At 40.3% G+C, this 21,135-nt stretch overlaps 1 protein-coding gene, 1 long non-coding RNA gene and 1 pseudogene across 4 annotated transcripts in view; 2 read left to right on the top strand and 1 right to left on the bottom strand.

Moving 5' to 3' along the window:
• The first annotated feature begins 3,565 nt into the window (after positions 1 to 3,565).
• Positions 3,566 to 21,135, top strand: part of LOC134039102 (uncharacterized) — a 267,969-nt pseudogene continuing 250,399 nt past the window's right edge.
• Positions 12,120 to 21,135, bottom strand: part of pi4kaa (phosphatidylinositol 4-kinase, catalytic, alpha a) — a 178,345-nt gene continuing 169,329 nt past the window's right edge. For all 3 annotated transcript variants that reach the window (XM_062484623.1, XM_062484625.1, XM_062484626.1), the window contains exons 47-54: positions 15,982 to 16,162; positions 15,749 to 15,853; positions 15,527 to 15,652; positions 15,300 to 15,420; positions 14,916 to 15,075; positions 14,695 to 14,784; positions 13,690 to 13,773; positions 12,120 to 13,461 (exon numbers count right to left, since the gene is read on the bottom strand). In XM_062484623.1, the coding sequence (XP_062340607.1) occupies positions 13,410 to 13,461; positions 13,690 to 13,773; positions 14,695 to 14,784; positions 14,916 to 15,075; positions 15,300 to 15,420; positions 15,527 to 15,652; positions 15,749 to 15,853; positions 15,982 to 16,162 (919 nt within the window). In that variant the 3' untranslated portion in view covers positions 12,120 to 13,409. The remainder of the gene's footprint in view (positions 13,462 to 13,689; positions 13,774 to 14,694; positions 14,785 to 14,915; positions 15,076 to 15,299; positions 15,421 to 15,526; positions 15,653 to 15,748; positions 15,854 to 15,981; positions 16,163 to 21,135) is intronic.
• LOC134039003 (uncharacterized) overlaps positions 17,384 to 21,135 on the top strand; it is a 58,200-nt gene continuing 54,448 nt past the window's right edge. The window contains exons 1-2 of the long non-coding RNA XR_009932725.1: positions 17,384 to 17,507; positions 17,594 to 17,696. This is a non-coding gene — a long non-coding RNA (uncharacterized LOC134039003). The remainder of the gene's footprint in view (positions 17,508 to 17,593; positions 17,697 to 21,135) is intronic.

Below are 21,135 nucleotides of genomic sequence, written 5' to 3'. Positions count from 1 at the left end.
TCTTGACCCAAGCGGAGGAGTTCAAGTATCTCGGGGTCTTGTTCACGAGTGAGGGAAGGATGGAGCGTGAGATCGACAGGCGGATCGGTGCGGCGTCCGCAGTGATGCGGGCTCTGCATCGGTCCGTCGTGGTGAAGAAGGAGCTAAGTCGAAAGACGAAGCTCTCTATTTACCAGTCGATCTACGTTCCTACCCTCAGCTATGGTCACGAACTGTGGGTAGTGACCGAAAGAACGAGATCGCGAATACAAGCGGACGAAATGAGTTTTCTCCGCAGGGTGTCAGGGCTCTCCCTTAGAGATAGGGTGAGAAGCTCGGTCATCCGGGAGGGGCTCAGAGTAGAACCGCTGCTCCTCCGCGTCGAGCGGGTCCAGTTGAGGGGGCTCGGGCATCTGATAAGGATGCCTTCAGGACGCCTCCCTGGTGAGGTGTTCTCGGCATGTCCCACTGGGAAGAGGCCCCGGGGAAGACCCAGGACACGCTGGAGGGACTATGTCTCTCGGCTGGCCTGGGAACGCCTCGGGGTCCCCCAGGAAGAGTTGGTGGAAGTGGCCGGGGAGAGGGAAGTCTGGGCCTCCCTGCTTAGTTTGCTGCCCCCGCGACCCGACCCCCGGAAAAGCGGCAGATGATGGATGGATGGAACAAAAAATATTAACCTTTCCAAATAACTAACCTTTCCGTTTGAACACAAAAAACTTTCTATAAAAGTTTCAATAACCCGGGATTGTAATTCTCAAATGAATCTTGCTTTTGTTGCCATGGCCTTTCCAATGATCTGACCCAAGCACCAAAATTTAGCAAGTGCAAACCGAATAAAACTCATAATATAGAAAATTGGTCTGAACATAATTTCCAAATCAAGAGTATGGTAACTCACAATATTTCTTAAGTTTGAAAAAGAAACACAAACACATCTGTTTTCAAACCAATACATACATTTCTCCTTTCAACGTCAATTTTATCTTTCAGATGAGTGAGTCTTTTTTTTTTTTTCATCACTCATGACTGGTGTGGGCAACTGCATGCAGAATGAGCTTCAATGAAAGAATCAACTTCCGCTAGGCTCAAGCGCCTCTTTTTCAAGCGGAGAATTCAACCATAGCATCCAGAGAAGTAACATTAGCATTTCAAGTGTAGCATTTCAAAACAATCTTTCTCTGTCTTTGAAAACAAATGCCTTCTCGCGGTAATCATACTGATGTAAAGTTTAACATCAAATATATAACGGTTAACACAAAGTTGTAAAACAACGTAACAAATCAATTGTCTCTTGTACCAACAATGTCCGTATGTCAACATTGTACGTCACCAGTCCGTAACTCATTCAACTTCCGGTCACGAACCCCTGTAGTTTGCGAAGGCTCGCCCCCCTAATTAATTTCCAGAAAACTTTCGACAGTAATGACCCATCTCCGTACATTCACGGTACCTTGTGGCCATTGGTTTTTCTATTTTGCAACCCGTGTTGACAAACGCAAAATAGGGCCGTAATATCGTTTTGTCACTTCAGTAAGTCGAACACACATTTAAGTATAACGGCTTGTTTTTGGTTGTTTCGTTTTTTGGGGAAAAATGAAGTAACCATATAACACAAATGTTATAACGAGCCATTAATCGATGTTTTGATTATTCCATATCCTTTATGCTGATATCTGCAAAAGATGAAAAATAGGCTCGGAATATCGTTTTGTCCATTTCGGATGTCAGAACCGGATTATGGGGAAATGCTTGGATTCCTTTGTTTTGTTTCATTTTGGAATAACTGAATAACCATATAACACAAATGGTATAACAAGCCATTTACTCGTTTGTTTGATTATTCCATATCCTTTATGCTGGTATCTGCAAAAAATGAAAAATAGCCTCGTAATATCGTTTTGTCCATTTTGGATGTCAGAACCAGATTATGGGGAAAGGCTTGGTTTCCGTTGTTTTGTTTCATTTTGGAATTACGGAATATCCATATAACACATACGGTATAACGAGCCATTTACTCATTTGTTTGATCGGCCGTATTATGCATACTGGCACAAGTGAAAAAGAGAGAGAGGGGGAGAGATGTGAAACTATTGGGGGTGTTATTACTTGCGAACACCAGAGGGCAGCAACGACTATCTTTTAAAAAAATGTTCCTGTGATCTGCAGGCCTACAATCTTGACGACATAGCAGCAGTTTCTTTAGTAGAAGACACACACACCAAACTGAAGGCACATGTTGACCGCGTTTGCTAGTTGCTACTTAGTTAATAAATCTTTGATGAACCCAAGTTTCTTTAATATATATTAGAAACATTACAAGACAGGGCTTCAGTGTGTGTTCAAACAAACACTCCCCAACCCTCCCTCCCCCCACCTAAATTACCGCTTTCAGCTCTGTTGTACGTTTTAATGAAGTGCATTGAGGCAATCATAGTAAGAAAGTTGAGGTCATGTGGGCTACGTTTGCAGTTTACATAGACACACAACTGACAGAGACTGTAGTGGATACTTTTTTCAAAGTTCTGGTCATATTCTATGTCTAAATTCAACTTCTTCAAAGTCCAAAAACAGCACGGAGCAGCAACGAGAGGGTTCCCCGGAAAATCAGATTTCCTTTGTCTGTGTTGCACCTTTTATATCCAACAAATTACACCCCTGAACTTTAATGAAGTGCATTAAGGCAATCATTGAGCAAATATTCCCTTTTGATTTATAAAAAAACTTTTATCCAGTTTGGATTAAATGTAGAGTTAACTTGACCCAAAACATTACATTTAAATCTATTCAATTTTGCAATTAATGAACGCTAATTAATGTACCCTTATTGTAAAGTGTTACCAAATAAATGAAAAATTCCCCACACTATTCTGTTCTAATATTTCTTTATCTCTAACTCTACCTGCCTCCATCCAATCAGAAAAAAACCTCCAATCAGGCTTAAATCTATTATTTTCTTTTTTGTAATCGTGTATCAATTTCTCTCCGCACAAGCTGTTTCCGTAATTCAATAAGGTCCTTAAAACAAAACGACCTGACACTCGGAAATCCACATTTATCAATCCATATTTGCAATTGCAATAAACTATTGTTACCATACTTTTGTTTCATGTTATCCATGTTTGGACAGGTTAAGCTGCCCCCAGACCACCGTTAGCCCTATTCATGTTCGAATTACAATCCATATTTGACCACATTAAACCAACAATAACCAACGAAACCAAGGGTTTTCTAAAACCCTTAAATTCCGACTTCACAACTTTACAATGGAAATATACCCCACTGAAATATACCCCACTGAATCATTACAAATGGTCAAACCGAAATTAAAATAATTACAATTTTGATTTTTGTAATATGTATATCGTTTTTAATCTAACACCATTAATAGTTACTCTTACTTCTTTTACTCAAACAAAAACATCTTGCAAATAAAACAAAATGAACGCGCTCGCGAAAAACTCAAACCTTTAAATTCCGTAGGCCGATACTTCCTGACTTTTATTTTTTCATTTACTATCTTCAATGGAAGTGCATACAGGAGAATGTCGAGTTGGAAAAATACTAAGAGAGATTCATCAGCCATACCATGAATTCCGATGTCAGGTAACTATTCTGCTAAGATTTCAGTAAAACAAGTATATTGATATGTAGGTGTAACGGGGGTGTAAGAGACGTGGTCTTGCTCCGCCAGGGCCGTCGTTTGCTGCCATCGGGAGTCGAACCTGCCACCTCTGGACTGCCAAGCAAAACCACAACCAACTATGCCAAAGAAAAGCTAGCTCTTTGTTGATGCGGGTGGCCTCTTACATACCTGAGGAGTGAGTTTCACCGATTCACACCAGTTACATAGGCTAATACAAATATTTAACCATCTTGATGTACACCACCTTTAGGAATAGTTTAAATATACTTAGGAGTTGAACTTAAAACAACTAGAATGTTATAACCAGTCAGATGGCTGAGCAGTTAGGGACTTACATTTAGTCATTTAGCAGACGCTCTTATCCAGAGCGACTTACAGTAAGTAACTATTCCTGCTTTATAGTTTCTTTTGTAGCAAGTAGGTAGAAGTGCCTTGCCCAAGGACACAATGCCGTTTGGCATGGCCGGGAATCGAACTAGCAACCTTCAGATTACTAGCCCGCTTCCCTCACCGCTCAGCCACCTGACTTGGCTATTAATCAGAAGGTTGCTGGTTCGATTCCTGGTAGTGCCAACTGACGTTGTGTTCTTGGGCAATTCACTTCACCCTACTTGCCTCGGGGTAATGTTCCTGTACTTACTGTAAGTCGCTTACGGATAAGAGTGTCTGCTAAATGACTAAACGTAATAACCAGCCCATGCATATAAGAATTTTCTTGTAAAAAATTATTTGTGAATATTGTGGCCTAATGTGACAGATGGGAACCTGCATTATCTGGCATACTGTCATAATATTTACATTTTCCTCAGGGTGCCCGTAATCTAAATCCAGTCCCTTATCATGCTGAATATATGGGCCACAAACTTCATCTGGATCAAAATGAGAAGCTTGGGATGTTCGGAGTGACACGTTTTGGCAGTTGATGGCTACAGCAGAAAAATTGTTGCCAATGCCACCATGCCAGTAAAAAACAACCTTGTGATTTATGTTTACATTTAGTCATTTAGCAGACGCTCTTATCCAGAGCGACTTACAGTAAGTACAGGGACATTCCCCCGAGGCAAGTAGGGTGAAGTGCCTTGCCCAAGGACACAACGTCAGTTGGCATGACCGGGAATCGAACTGGCAACCTTCGGATTACTAGCCCGACTCCCTCACCGCTCAGCCAACTGACTCCCTGTTCCCTGTCCAATTTGCTCTATATGAGCCGACTAACCATGATTGCTCTCTGAATGAAATGGTAGAGAACCTCAATGAAGCACTATTATCTGTGTTAGACTCTGTTGCACCACTGAAAACCAAAAAGAAGTGCACAAGCAGAACCTCCCCATGGCTGAGAAATAAAAATGTTAGTGAAACGAAAAGAAAATGCCGTGCAGCAGAGAGAAAATGGAGGAAAACAAAGATCACTATCCACTACAATATCTACAAAGATACAAGATATAACCACCTATAACAAAACCATCCGTCTAGCAAGGAGAGAATATTTCTCCAACATTATTACAGAAAATGCCAGAAATTCCAGAGTTCTTTTCTCCACCATTGACCAGCTGCTAAACACTGTCCCTGCTCCACCTCCATCTTCAGCAGATAAATGTGAAGAGCTTGCTTTGTTCTTCAAGAACAAAATAACTTTGATCAGAGCTAGTATTATTAATAGTGGGGTCGAAACTGACATCAGTAGATTCTGCAACATAACCATGAGAACATTTACCTGTATCACACTTAGTGAACTTTCCAAAATTGTCAGTGAATCTAACTCCACAACCTCAGATATTGATCCTATACCCACAACAATCTTTAAGCGAGTGTTTGATAGTGTCTCAGGTCCGGTGCTAGAGATTATAAACACATCCCTTAGAACTGGCGTCTTCCCAGATGCCTTCAAAACAGCTGTTGTAAAGCCCCTATTAAAGAAACCCAAATTGGATAACAGTCTACTTGCAAATTACAGACCAATATCAAACCTTCCATTTATTAGTAAAGTACTGGAAAAGATAGTTTTAGTCCAATTAAATTCTTTTCTTGAAGAAAATAACATCCTGGAAGTCTCGCAGTCAGGTTTCAGGAAATATCACAGTATTGAAACTGCTCTCACCAAAATAATTAGCGACCTCAGACTAAACTCTGATGCAAATAAAGTCTCTATCCTTATCCTGTTAGATCTCAGTGCAGCATTTGATACCATTGATCACGACATCCTAATCAATAGACTGGAAAAGCTTATTGGGTTCACGGATAGTGTATTGAACTGGATGAAATCATATATCACAGGAAGGAAGTTTTATGTTAGTTTAGGAGACCATAGGTCCAAGAAACATGAGAACTGCTACGGGGTTGCTCAAGGAAGCTGCTTAGGTCCATTACTTTTTTCTCTTTATATGTTACCACTCTGCGACATAATCAGAGAACATAACATAGATTTCCATAGCTATGCGGATGACACACAACTATATATATCCACTGAACCCAACGATGCAACGGCCATTAATTCCATTACCAACTGCCTGTTGGCAATAAACAAATGGATGAATGATAACTTTCTTAAATTAAATGAAAACAAAACCGAAGTCCTACTATGTGGCCCCAAATCCAAAAGAGAGATGGTTACTAAGAATCTAGGAGGCTTAACCCCCTATCTTAAACCAGAGGTGACGAGTCTCGGTGTAATCCTGGACTCAGATTTGAATTTCAACTCTCACATTGATAAAGTGACCAAAACAGCTTTCTTTCACCTGAGGAATATAGCAAAGGTACGACCATTCATAAACCAAAATGATGCAGAGAAGTTAATTCATGCTTTTATATCCAGCCGGCTGGACTACTGAAACGCACTTTTCACTGGTCTTCCCAAGAAAACTACAGAAAGACTACAGCTCATTCAAAATTCTGCAGCTAGATTATTAACCAAAACTAAAAGGAGAGAACACATTAGTCCTGTCCTAGCCACTTTACACTGGCTCCCCGTTACCTTCAGAATTGACTTTAAGGTCATTTTCCTCACATACAAAGCTCTACACGGACAAGGACCTAGCTACATTGCTAACTCCCTTATAAACTACACACCAGCTAGAACACTGCGATCATCAAATGCAGGCCTATTAGAGGTCACCAGAAGCAGTCATAAGAAGATTGGTGATTCGGCCTTTGTCAATTATGCCCCAAAACTATGGAACAAATTACCCATAAATATTAGGGAAGCAAATACGCTAGACATTTTTAAAAGACAGTTTAAAACCTACCTTTTTACCGAAGCATTTAAGTAATTTTATCTCAGAAGGGTTTTACTACTTTTATTAGTTATATTATTGTTTTTATAATTTGCTATTTTAATTATTACGTTTATCACTTGTATTATTGTTTTTATTGATTTTATGTAAAGCACCTTGAGCTACAGAAATGTGCTATATAAATAAAGTCTTACTTACTTACCCTGTCAAGATTCTGCAGTTTACATCTAACCCAGTGGTCATCTCCACTCACAGAATATGGACTCAGTTTAGATGGCATACTAACACGAGGGGAAAACTTTTGATTCAGAGCCCGCTGTGTAACAATCACACGTTTTTACCATCCAAATTAGACAAGAGACCTTTGCAGGATGGCATAGGAAAGGGATCCAAAGATTTGGTGATCTTTACAGGAATGGGATATTTTCTAGTTTCGATGACTTGAGTTCCAAGTATGAACTTTACCGAACTGACTTATTTCTTTACTTTCAAGCTCGCCAATTTGCTAAGAGCCATAGCTCACAATTTCCTACTCTCCCGGAAAGGTCTCTAGTGGATTCACTTCTGGAAGTTCCTCCTTGGTTAGTTTCACGGCACATTCTTATTCGATGATAATGTCACTCCATCCATCCATCCATCATCTGCCGCTTTTCCGGGGGTCCGGTCGCGGGGGCAGCAACCTAAGCAGGGAGGCCCAGACTTCCCTCTCCCCGGCCACTTCCACCAGCTCTTCCTGGGGGACCCCGAGGCGTTCCCAGGCCAGCCGAGAGACATAGTCCCTCCAGCGTGTCCTGGGTCTTCCCCGGGGCCTCTTCCCAGTGGGACGTGCCCAGAACACCTCACCAGGGAGGCGTCCAGGAGGCATCCTTATCAGATGCCCAAGCCACCTCAACTGGCCCTTCTCGACGCGGAGGAGCAGCGGTTCTACTCTGAGCCCCTCCCGGATGACCGAGCTTCTCACCCTATCTTTAAGGGAGAGCCCGGACACCCTGCTGAGAAAACTCATTTCGGCCACTACCTACAGTTCGTGACCGTAGGTGAGGGTAGGAACAAAGATCGACTGGTAAATAGAGTGCTTCGCCTTTCGACTCAGCTCCTTCTTCACCACGACGGACTGATGCAGAGCCCGCATCACTGCGGACGCCGCACCGATCCGCCTGTCGATCTTGTGCTCCATTGATTATGTTATGTTATGCTGATTATGTTACTTGATGATGTTAACCGTTGTGCTGCCTTCGGGTCACATGACCCAAAGGTTCATAACGAACCATTGTTGTGTTTACCCAATTTTACCCAATACAAAAACAAATACAAATAATTTTCTATTAACCTTCGCAATGTGGGGGGTCTGAGACAGCCCAACGGTCAAAAGAAAATTATTCACTTTGTTTTTGTATGCGGTAAAGTTGTCGCAATACGACGGTGGGTCACAATGACTGATGGGTCAGAATGACCCGAAGATAACACAAGGGTTAAGATAGACAACATCAAAACCGCGTGGGAAAAGGAACTCGGAACAGAAATTTCAGAAGACGTATGGATTAAAGCTCTAACAAGAGTGAACAACAGCACTTCCTGTGCAAGACTGGGTCTAATTCAATTCAAGGTTGTTCATCGCCTACACTGGTGTAGAGCTAAGATATCCTCATTCTATCCTAATGTAAATAGCAAATGTGTGAGATGTCGTGTTAATGTAGCTGACCTGACACATGTTTTGGTCATGCCATACACTAGCAGGATACTGGTCAACTATATTTGATGTATTGTCTGCTGTTCTTGGGGTGACTTTGGAACCATGCGCTATGATTGCCATATTTGGTGTACCAGATGAAGAAACAAACTTGACACGAAAACAACTCAACATCATAGCATTTGTATCTTTACTGGCCCGTAGGCAAATTTTACTACATTGGAAATCAAGCTCCCCACCCACTGCAGCACAATGGCTTATGGATGTAATGCTGTTTTTACATTTCTAGAAGATTAAATTCACAACTAGAGAGGGTACAATTTCTGGGGAAATTGTAGGGTGTGCTTGCTTGCGTCGGTTGCAGGTGGGTCCGTCCCTTTAAGTTTTTCTCTTCTAGTGAAATTTTTCAAGCATTTAGCCTACTCATATTGCGTAATTCATTAAAAAAAAACTTTGAAACAAACGACTGTAACAACGCTGTCACCGGCAGTATTTCAGATGGAATCGCAATTCAAACAGTACCATCTGCCTACTGAAAATATGCCCCCAAAAACGTAAATAAGCTTGACATCTATTTAGGGAGTATTGGCTATTTCAAAAGAGGTTTGCTACAAGCAAGCTAGTTGTGGTGGCTAGCCAAACTGTGAGGGGCACTGAAGCCAGCGACGCACCACACAAACTTGAGTTTAATACATTATTTAATGTTACATTACTTACTGTACATGCAAGTCTTGATTTGCTTAAATGTACATGTATGATGCTGTTATTACACCACGGCACGATACTCGCTGTATTGTGCAACATCTATGCACGTTGTATCCATGCGTCATTGCTAACGTGTGCTGACGCTGTGACGTAGGCTATCACTGATACCCTTTGTTGACAAAAGGCACTTTTTGCCACAAAAACTGAAGTTCAGCCTAAACCGTGCAACGGAACGTAAATCCCAATAGAAGCAACGCAATCGAGACCAAGACGAACATTTTGACACCACCGTTTTCTATGTAGTCAAATATTGACTGATCCTTAGGGGTGGGAAAATAATAATAATAAGATATATGTGAGAGAACGAAGGTTGTGCCCTTGCCGAAGGCAAAGCACACCCAATAAGAGGTTCTACCAAATTCCTCTCAGTGTGGAAATCCTTATTGTCATACTTTGGTAACCTCCAAGCCCTACCGGTGTAGTAAGTGCCCATCCTGGCTGACTTCAGAGGAATGACTGCCTCCTTCTATAGTCAAGCTACACGATATATAAACACCTGGCTATAGTAATCCACTATGGTGGGTCATGATAGAGTTTATATAAACACCTGGCTATAGTAATCCACTATGGTGGGTCATGATAGAGTTTATATAAACACCTGGCTATAGTAATCCACTATGGTGGGTCATGATAGAGTTTATATAAACACCTGGCTATAGTAATCCACTATGGTGGGTCATGATAGTTTATATAAACACCTGGCTATAGTAATCCACTATGGTGGGTCATGATAGAGTTTTGGAGGTGTGCCGTCCTTCACAGAAATCATATTTGTTTACTCATGTTTTAATTCTATGTATTTCCTTTGTAATTGTAATACTTTCTTATTTGGTCCAGTCGGGGGTGGGATGGAGTGGGCCGGGAGGGGGGTGTTTTGTTTGTAAGGAAAAAGAAAACTCTTGTACATGTACAGATGTGTCTCTGTTTATAATATACCTTTCTCATTATAAGGAGGTTTTAAAAAAAGAAATTATACTGTTTTAGCTTTGTGTGCAAAGAGAGGCTACCCCTGAATTAACTCGAGGCTTATGTAAACATACTGGGCCCTTATCTTCACCTGGGGGAAGGGTGAGCATTTGTTACAGACTAAGGCTGATAGGATGTTTGGGGGGTTGAGCTTTTACGACACCAGAACCAGAGATTTAACTATGGTTGATGACGCATGCATGCGTGCAAGGTCTATGCAGGGGAGTCAATGAAAGAAGAGCCATGGGACATTTGCATGCCTTTGTTTTAGCCAATGACTGTCAAGAGCGGTTCCGTTTAAATAGGTTGCTAGCACAACATGCTAGCGGACAAACTACTAGGGTTGATAGTTTCAATCCAGGGACTTCCATAACTATTACTTTGGATTCTCCTGGAAAGAGACATGCAATTAGGATTCCTCTGTCAGGGGGCGTTTAACCTTTAGCTGAGTGAGTTCTAAATATTTCCAACAGTCCCCACAGCATAAGTTATTTTCCAAAACAGTAGCTAGCTAACTTTAGTCATCAAGCTCTTATTTTCCTTTCAAAATGTTTTTGCTAATTCCCGTGAGATGGCAACTCTTAGAGACATAAACATTTATAGATTTCTTTACTTTTAACTTCTGATTTATCAGAAGTTGTGTGTAAATACTTCAGTACAAATATGAACCGCCCAGATCGTGGCACTATAATTTATGTTAAAAAATCGAAATGTTTATGTTAATAAACATTTGAATTTGGCCCATTTTTTATGTTTTGAAAAACACATTTCTGACCACTTCTCCTAAACCGCAGGTCTGACTGCTACCAAATATTTGGTGGATAATTGTTGGACCGACATGATCTAAAGTTGTATAAAGCTTGTTGATATTTTAGTTATTTTTTAAGATAATGAACAATAACTTCAAAAGTGGTGTGGTTCAGCAAATAAATTGACACAAGTCCACAATCATTGGGCCGATCATCACAAAACTCAGGGGATATGTCCACATAAGTAAAGTTGAATTTTTCATTTAAATTGACCAATAGCAGGCGCTATAAATACAGACAATGTATTAGACTTAATACAAATATGACTATAAATCTGAAATAGTTTGTCACAATTATTACAAAACTAACAGATTATATGTGATAAATGTTGAAAAATGTATTTAAAACTATTTTTATATTGCTTAATAGGTGGTGCCACCTGTTCCAAACAGGCCTGGTGCTAATTGGGCCATAAATCTGTGACAGTTAGTCCAAGCATCACCAACTTGCTGAATATTTATGTTGAACTAAGTTTGTAAAAATGTGGGAAATATTTATTTTTGAAAATGTAAAAGAAGACCTTTTCTTGCTTGAATCCTTATATCGCAGCTTGCGGCTATTATTTTATTTTGAAGTTGTGTTTTGCAGTTGAAATTGTTGTATGAAGCCCATGGTTTACACAAGTAATTTTTCATAGTTGCATCAAATTGAATAAACTCTAGTTCAGCTAGGCCAAACCAATGGCAAAGAAGCTTCTCCTGTATAATGAAACATAAGAAGCACTAATTCTGAAATAGCTGTCTATCAGTGTCAGTAAACAAGCTGGTGAAGTACTGACACCCATGAGTTGATTAGATTCGATTATGATTCTTCCTGGTGTCGCAGGCGTTTTTATTTATTTTTTATTTAAACATTCCATCATTTCAAATTATCACATGAAAGGTAGTGCTTTATGCTAAGTATCATTATGGCTGAGATTTGGTTGTGGGTATGAGGCCGCTGGCTAAGTGTCAAAGTTAATCACAGCCATGCTGAAGGTCAGCATAACAACATTATTACAACTACAAGCTTCATTTATGGTGCAAAGTGACAACAGATTATGATTTGTTTATTTATTTAATCATTTATTTGGCTCCGTCAACACAAATAGTTCTACAAATGGACTGGGACTGGAATGGTACCAAGTAACACAAACATTTTCTTGCACACTGGCCTTCGACTTTGTGTAGGTATACATGCACTGCTGACAAAATAACATTTAAACTCTAATGTTATTTGAGAAAATATGTTCATCTCTGCGGTGTAAAGTTTGTCAGAATCAAAGATAATGATTGTTAATGTAAGCAAAGTGATGCTGATAGCATTGACATAAATAAAAAAAAAACAAAGACAAAAAAATGGGGTGCTAGTTTCTCCATTTCGGATTTCTTTAAAAACGAATCAATTGACAGCAAAAAATAAATAAATGAAGAATTTTTTTTGAGCCAGGTTTGTGAACAGAAAGAAAAGTAGAAGATGACAGTTTTGGATATTTAGACTGGAGTTCATAGAATAAAATGACTGAAACGAGCTGGAAGCCAAAGCGGATATGCAACAAATTACTTAATCACTTAAAGTCTATGGAGGATCGTTTAGATTTAAAATTAAATGTACGTAAAACATTAAGTAACTTCCAAATAAGCTGCTGCACTGGTTTCTCGCCGGTTCTATTTACTCAAGTGTAATCATTTGATGAAATGGCATTCCCAGTTACTGAATTAGCTGTATTCATGCACAATAAAAAAGTCAATCTGACAGCAAAATATTTTAAAGAATGTGTAAATGATCTTAAACACTACCAAATAAATGTGTATTTGTGTACATATTTTGCCATTGGTGGGGTATTTACAATGTGAGTTGATGTGCCAATGTGATATGGTGGAAATACTAGAAAACGTTTTATTGGTACTTTGATTGGAGTGCTGACCAAACTATGGACCGAAGTAGCAGTAATGTAAGCAAAGTCATTATTATTTCCTGGCCAGTTCACAGCCTGACGGACAACATGGGAATGATTACATTGGTGTTATCTTCTATATGTCAAAGGGTTGAGTTTCACATTCACGTTCACATTTTAAGCATTCTACCTACCTAGGCTAACATTGGTAGCTACACTCATCACAAATGACATGACATTCTCCTCATAAAGTGACAATTATCTAAAATGTTAATGTTCTAAAGCTCCCTACTTTAACAAACAATAATGTGGGGATCGTTTTCTAGACTGCTACATTGAGCATTGGCTTTTTTTTCCTGAGCTTTACCATTAAGCTGAATTCAAGCCAGGTGGTTAGCACTACATTAAAGGGGGGGGGGGGGTTGATAAGCAGCAGGGACAACATGGGCTTTCAGTATGGAATCTGGTTCTGGTAGTACTGGAGCATGTCGTAGGTTTTGCTTCTGTTGGAAAAAAATACAAAACCAACAATTAGCTTTCAGCTAATTTCATAAACTCTTCTGCTTATGCCACAAAGGGCACATTTTTCAATTTACATTTAGTCATTTTTTAATGCATTAATTGTGTATTGAGAAATCCAGAGAATCATCTACAAAGATTTAAGAGACATGATCTGGCAAATGGCAGATGAGATTAGTGGTGCAAGGTTTAGAAATCGAGCTACTTTTTACCTGCTGCTAAGAAAACAACTCTGGATGATTTTAATGATGAATGCAGCAGCCTCCTTCTCACTCATACTAGGGTTGAAGCGTTGCCTAAAAGCCAAACAAAATAATGAATCTATTATAACCATCTTCTTCCACACACACTCTTGCACAAAACAGTCAAAATTGGCACATTATCCAATAAAATGCACACTTGAATTTAATTAGCTTATGGACAGTTTGGATATACCGTATTTTTCGGAAATAAAGCTGTGGCCTGTACCCCAATTTTACAGTTTTCTTTTGGTTGTATGACTTATAATTCGAAGCGGCTTATAGCCCGGTTAAAGAACAAAAAAGTGTCTTTGTCCCAAGATCTCTACAGACGTGCAGCTAATTTAATGCTCAACACTTGAACGGGGGCTTATTACTTAAAAGAGGAATTATTTACTGTGTCGTCTCAGTTACACTATCAGGTCTTGGAAATACAGTGACTTGCTAAAGTAGGCAAATGGCTAGTAGAACATAACATTTCATAATAATTTTAGTAAATCAAGCCACTAAATGAGTGACTTGTCTTTATTTCTGGACATACTATCCACAACCGAAGTTTGTTACAAAATGCTGTAAGATCGCCTATACTCGTGCATTGCTTTGTATTGTAGCGACAATGCTCTTGGTACCCAGAATGCCCAGCGGCAAGCTGAAAAGCTACGAAGTTAAGGGCATTAGCTTAGTTATATTAAGCATTGTTCGGAGTTCTATTGTTGTGTTCGTTCTGTTTTGATATGTGTAATGCTATGGTCTGTAGTTTAGATCCCTTGAGTGTTCACCCTGATTGTGAATGTTGTCTAGTTAGATGGCTATCCAAGCTGTCCAATGTGAGTGTTCCTGGGTAAATAAACAGTCGGGCTATATGCCCAGACACCGATTTACAAACACAAAGTTCCCATTCTGGTGGGATGCGGCTTATAGAAAATGCGGCCTATTTCCGCAAAATACGGTAGTATCTAACCAAAAATATCTACTCACTTCAGAAGTTTAATGGTCTGTCCTCTGAAGCATGGTAGTCCAGTGTCCAGCATCAGAGTTACCAAAGAAACCACTGCATCCATGTAGGGCCTGAAGAGGATGAAGAGCGAGAGAAGGATACAGCAAGAGGATGCAGGATGGTGCCTACCAAAAGAAACTCACCCATCCACAAATGCACACAGACTTGACTATAATGCAAATGTACAGTCACCACCACTCACCTAACTGCCAGATATCCCCTCACACACATCTCCATGAACCATTTGAAGGGCGTAGCCTCCATCTTGCCCCCCATGATCATCACCATTTCATCCGTCAGCTTAATGTCTGGCTCCCATCCAAGATTCCCACCCGGGGAACTCTCAAACATGAAACCAAAGTCTATGGTGCACAAGTACACATCCATAAATCCACATCCATTTAATAAGTACTCATCTTTACGTACATATGTACATGTGCACATACAGTACACCACTTCAGGACAATGTAACCCTGAACGGCATATGAATGTGATTACCCGCCTAACGCTCTGCCAGTAAGTGGGTTTATATAATTGGGTAATCATGCACTCTAGATAAGTAGCTTCTGCTGACGTGGTTCTGTACCTATGTGGATAAGGTGTCCCTTGCTGTCCAGCATAATGTTGCCGTTGTGCCTGTCCTTGATCTGCAGTAAGAAGAGAAGCAGGCTGTAGGCTGCCATGCTGCGGATAAAGTTATACCGAGCCTAGGAAAGAGTGAGAGTCATACAGAGAAAGGAAAAAACACTATTATATGACTTGCATGCAGGTCCATTTGGCTATTTTTTTTACATTCCTGGCTTGTCACATCACCTTCTGGAAGGCCAGGGTGGACTCATCACCGTACTGATTACGAAAGTAGTCGTACATCCCAAAGTCCGTCTGCCTGCCCAGCTGGTCACGAGACTTGCAGTCCGGGATGCATTCAATCACGCCGCACTGGTGACAGGAAAATATGTGGTATGCTAGGCATGTTTAAAGCAGCTTTAAAAGTACTAGTAGGTGATGTAAAGTGTGTGTGTGTGTTACTCTCACCCCAGGAGCGGTGGCCACCACTCTGTAGGGGAATACAAACAAGTCCAGTCCTCCTAGCTGGAAAATGTTCTTAAACAGGCCAATGATCTGCAGGGCAAGCATGTCCTAGACACAAGGGGGTGACAGACAGTTAGGTCTCTGTGTTTTAGCTGAATGTAAGTAACCACAACATCTTAACCGAGGGCAATGTGTCCACATTGGGGCCTGATGGGAGTTGGTGGAGGCTTCCTAACCTGTCTACAGTCATCTCCCACTTTGAAGATGGCTGCCTGCCAGCAGATCCTTTGTGCTTCGTCTGAGCTCTCCTCCCCCTCTTCTACAGAATCAGAGGGGCAGCGGAGCCCCTCCTTCTCCAGCTCACTCACACCGCAGCGTTTTACCTTAAACTTGGCCAAGTAGGGAGCCTTGGCAGCACTTCAGATGAGGAAAAAAAAGGCACATTAGTCACATTGACCAGTTCTACATGTTTTATCCCTGAACAGACCAATGAAAATGTACATCTAAAAAGATACAAAATATCTAAATAGCATACAATCAACACTGGAATTATCGGCGCCTCTGGCAAAGATGATAAAAAAGTCACCTTTTTGTAATTTAGCTTAGTGCAAAAAAATTAGAACAATTCAACCTTCAATTTAGGTTAATGTATTTTGAAAAGAAAAAGATCTGTCTTCAAGAATTAATTATTTTAATGTAACCTAGTGTGCCACAATTTCGGACACTCCTACATTTAATGCTTTGTACAAACTCCCTTTGCCACTGAAACAGCACAGTCTTCTCCTGTAACATCTAATGTGGTTGGAGAATACAAAGCAAGGAATCTGAGACCACTTCTCTTTACAGAATCTCTCCAGATCATCCAAGGTCCTAGGTCTTCTCTTGAACACTCTCCAGCCCACACGTTTTCAATGGGGATTAGATCTATTCAATTTAACAACCTTTGGAGTGACAAGACAGGCAGTGTATACTAGGCAGTGGACAGTGATACTCTAATCTGACCACTTTTTTCAGTAACGAATAATCTAACGCGTTACTATTTCCAAACCAGTAATCAGATTAAAGTTACTTGTCCAAGTCACTGTGCGTTACTATCTTGTCATTAATAGTAAAATATATATTTTATTTCTTCTTGCGTCTCTGGGAGTTAAGCCTATGCGACAATTAAGTCACGTTTTCAGCACGAGGGTCACGTCACGTGTATATACATAGACCTACAACTCAGCGACACAAACAACAATGTAGCAGGAGAGAGAGAGATGCGCTTTTTGAGTTGGAAATACAATCACTATTTTGAGTATTTGTCAGCTAAAGATGGAAATATCAAGGTTCGTTGTACACTTTGTGCTGGTGGCGACAAAGTGCTATCAAGCTACAAAAACACGACATCAAATTTTAAGAAACATTTGGAGTCGCAGCACTGCACAGTCAAACTTATAGAGCCGGATGTCAATAGGTGTGTTCGACTTCATGCAGCACCGGCGGCGCATGTTACAGTTAATCTAGAAGAACCACAGTGATGCCAATCATGCAAACTCTTGTAAACTCGTTTTACTTGTCCGTAGTTACAGACACATTACAGGTTATGCTCCAGAAGATGGAGACATTGGAGGAGAACCAGCGAGAGGCTCTCCTATTCAGGCGACAACAGGGCAGACACACTGAAGAGGTGCCAGTGATGGACCTACAGGTGGCCCAAACACAGGCTGAACTCCAAGACCTTGAGGAGCGCTTTAAGGTGCTGGAGTTGCGAAAGAGAGTGGTAGGTGTTTGGAGATGCCATGAACTATGGCTTCTACGCAGCGTTCAAATTGGTGCTGACAATAAGTTCATAACTTCTAATTGCAGATGCTGTGATGAAGTGGAAGACGGGACTGGGAGAGAAGGCTGTGGAGCTCCTCATAGAGGAGACACTCAAACACACCCCGGCAGCCCATTCAAAACAAGCCAGGTGAATGAATCATGATTGCAGCTTCCATATCCAACCTTTCACATGGCACATGGCATGTGACAAAAAACTAGAATCCCATATTTTTTTGATGATGTATATTATTTTAGATGTGATTTTATGACTTGTTTAGCCCTTTTCACACATGCAATTATGTTGACTAACTTAACTTGATAGGACACTAACTTAATGTCTGCATACTTCTATTCAAAAAAAAAAAAAAAAAAAATTCATAAGTATGCAGTGGCATAACAACATCTCTGACGTTGATAACAAACCAAACCGTTTCAAAATCGGTTGAAAAGTTATGGTCATTTAAAAAGTACATGTAGCACCAACACAATGTTATGGGTGAGCGAGTTGACTGTAGCAAGATGGCCACCATGTGCGGACGTTCCAGACTCCGCCGTAAGACATCTAGTCTTTATATATATCTATGATTCAAACAGTCGGCCTACCATCTGTTAACTGAAAATATATGCCCCCAAAAACATAAAAACAAGCTTGTCATTTATTTAGGGGGAAATGGCTAATTCAAAAGAAGTTTGCTGGAACCGATCATTGTCAGTAACAATGCCAAATGAAACCATTTGGTCTCAGTCTAGAGCCCTGCGTGGAGAAGCTGACCCCGGTAAATTGTGCTACGAGCAAGCTAGCCTAGCTGCTATTGCTTGCCAAACTTCACTGAGGGGATTGTTTGAATGTGCCGGAAATTAAAAACGTTTATTTTGACATAAAGTTTAGGCTGTGGCATTGAAGACAGCGACGCACCACACAAGCTTGAGTTGAAATACATTATTCAATGTGACATTACTTACTGTACATGCAAGTCTTGAATTGCTTAAATGTATGATGCTGGTAGTACACTACGGAACGATACGATACTTGCTGTGCAACAGTCTTACTAGCATTTCTATGCACGTCGTATCTATGCGTCGTTGCTAACGTGTGCTGACGTTGTGACGTAAGGCTAGCACTCAGTTCCCTTTGTGCACACAAGGCACTTTTTGCTACAAAAACATTGTAACCTCTTAAACCGTGCAACGGAACGTACAGACAGAATCGCAGCCTTGAAAGACAAGGGAAAAAATAGATTATTAAATAAATAAATTAAATAGATTATTTTTGGTATAGCCATCCTTCTCTTTATGCCAAACCACGTAATGAGATTTCTCGCATGCCTTCCAAATAATTTGTTGGGATGGTGGATGTAGGTGGTATTGCATTTCGTGTTTGACTTCCGACTCTTCCGGTCGTTTTTATTCTATTAACTCCAGTCAACATTTACAAAACTATCTCCCCCAATAATTTTTGTTCGATTCTCGAACCTGGATCATACTACTAGCTTTTTCATAGAAGAATTTTTCCTGAAGTTTGAAACCAATCCGAAATGGGTAAAATAGCACCCCATTTATTTGCTTACGTCAATAAAAGTTGCCTGCAAATGTGCTCGCGGATACTAACAGGGCACGAGCACAAACGTTCACATTGGCCGATGGCCGAAATGGCTTGAGTTGCCTGCCCTGTTGTAGCAAGTTTAGCAAATGGTTGTCACACATACATGAAATGTTGTTAATATAGTTTATTCCCGTTATTTTAAAATAGATTTTAAAATAATTGATTTTTCGTAAAAACGTTCATGACATGATGGCAAATATTATATTATGTTAAGCGTGAGCATAGATTGTTGACATGTCTATCTGGAGCAAAGACGAAGATTAATAGTACTTTAACTGATAACCACAATAGGAAATGATATATATATTTAAATAATATTAGTCTTGCCTTCAGAAGCTTTTGTTAAACACACTCATTATTCATTTTTTGATCGTGTCAAAGCCAGACTGCTTTTGTGGGACAATGAAGGTCCTCAGTGACTCTATGTTTCACCCCCACTTATATCTGATGGAAACGTCTTGAATATAGTTCTGTTAATATGCCCCTTTCAAAGGCACGTTCAATAAAGTAGATTATATTTTAGACACACTTCTCAATTTATTACATTATTACCAAGTCTTGTTAGATCACGTTATATCCATTAATAGGCGTTTGGGTTAGGGTTAACCCGTTGAACATATAAAACACAAGCCACATTTCTACACTGATGTTAAATTGAAGGCAGTGTGATTTTCGTGGCATTTCGTTTGAATATAAAGTTGACAGTAAGCTATGGTAAGTCTGCATTATGGAAGATTTCTGTTACCAAAATAACTATTAAGCTTTCTTTGCCTGGCGAGAACAACGACGGAGCTAGGTGTTCATGTTAACAGTTTATTTAATCCGATACAATGCGTTGGAAATCATACTCAAATCACGAAGAAAAAAAACAACATATGTGATGAGTTCCATCTAGAATAGCCCTATATTTAGCCCTATAGCCTATTTCTAAAAAACAAGTGAAAGGAATACTATACAGTGACAGCATACATTTCCGTAAAGTTTGCATCATGTCTCTGATTCTTATCGGACTTGTACCCCATTCTGCCACTGTAATGCCTTAGCTCACACGCTCGCAACCATATAAATCTATGCTCGCGACTGGTTGTTGCAAAGTATGACGTGTACAGCTAGTTGCAAGCGTGCACAAGGTCTCGGAGCTAGGGAAAAAAAGAGCCACTGTTTAAAGCTAGACCGGAAGAGTCAGAAGTGGAAAGATGGCGTGGTCCAGTTTCGCGCTCTCGCTTGCCTCACTGCGCCACTGAGCACTTTTCATAGAAATGAATGGGGACGCCATCTTGGAAGACAAAAGTTGCTTCCTCTAGTTATATTAACTCTATGGTACATACCAACACCAATATCCCCCAGAAAGAACTACAACACAGCGAACCAATGTTCTGAGGGCAGCGTTCTGCTGGTTTCGTTTGTAGAGCTCCGCTTTGTAGGCTGCGACTCAATACTTTTTTGCTACTTTGTCATAACTTTCTGCGGCCAGCGGTTCTGGAAATGAACGAGGGTAAAACCTTTTTTAGACCTGACTAAATGAAATTTAAAACCTCGGATGAAAATACGGCAGTTTTTAAGACGTTTTAAGGCCTTAAATTTCAAGTTCCGAATTTTAGACTTTTTAAGACCCCGCGGGAACCCTGGTTGATGTATGAATATGGTATATAACCTGTGTCACCTCATCTATATGTGAGTCATGGATTACTGCTTGCCAGTTCCTAAACACTGATCAACTTTAAAAGGTCTAATATAATTGGAAAAATGCTTCAGTTACATGTAGTTTATAATCATTTCTAGGGGTCCCAAAAATGATGTGTTCTTTTTTTAATATGTAAGCGAAAATACCAAAAGATTACATCCTATAATGGGGGGTCAGATGGCTGAGCGGTTAGGGAATCCGGCTATTAATGAGAATGTTTCCAGGTCGATTCCCAGGCGTGAAAATGACGTTGTGTCCTTTGGCAAGGCACTTCACCGTACTTGCCTCGGGGGGAATGTC

The sequence above is a fragment of the Osmerus eperlanus genome, chromosome 18, assembly GCF_963692335.1.
Source record: "Osmerus eperlanus chromosome 18, fOsmEpe2.1, whole genome shotgun sequence".
Classification (NCBI taxonomy): Eukaryota; Metazoa; Chordata; class Actinopteri; order Osmeriformes; family Osmeridae; genus Osmerus; species Osmerus eperlanus.
This window is presented reverse-complemented; position numbering and strand designations above follow the sequence as displayed.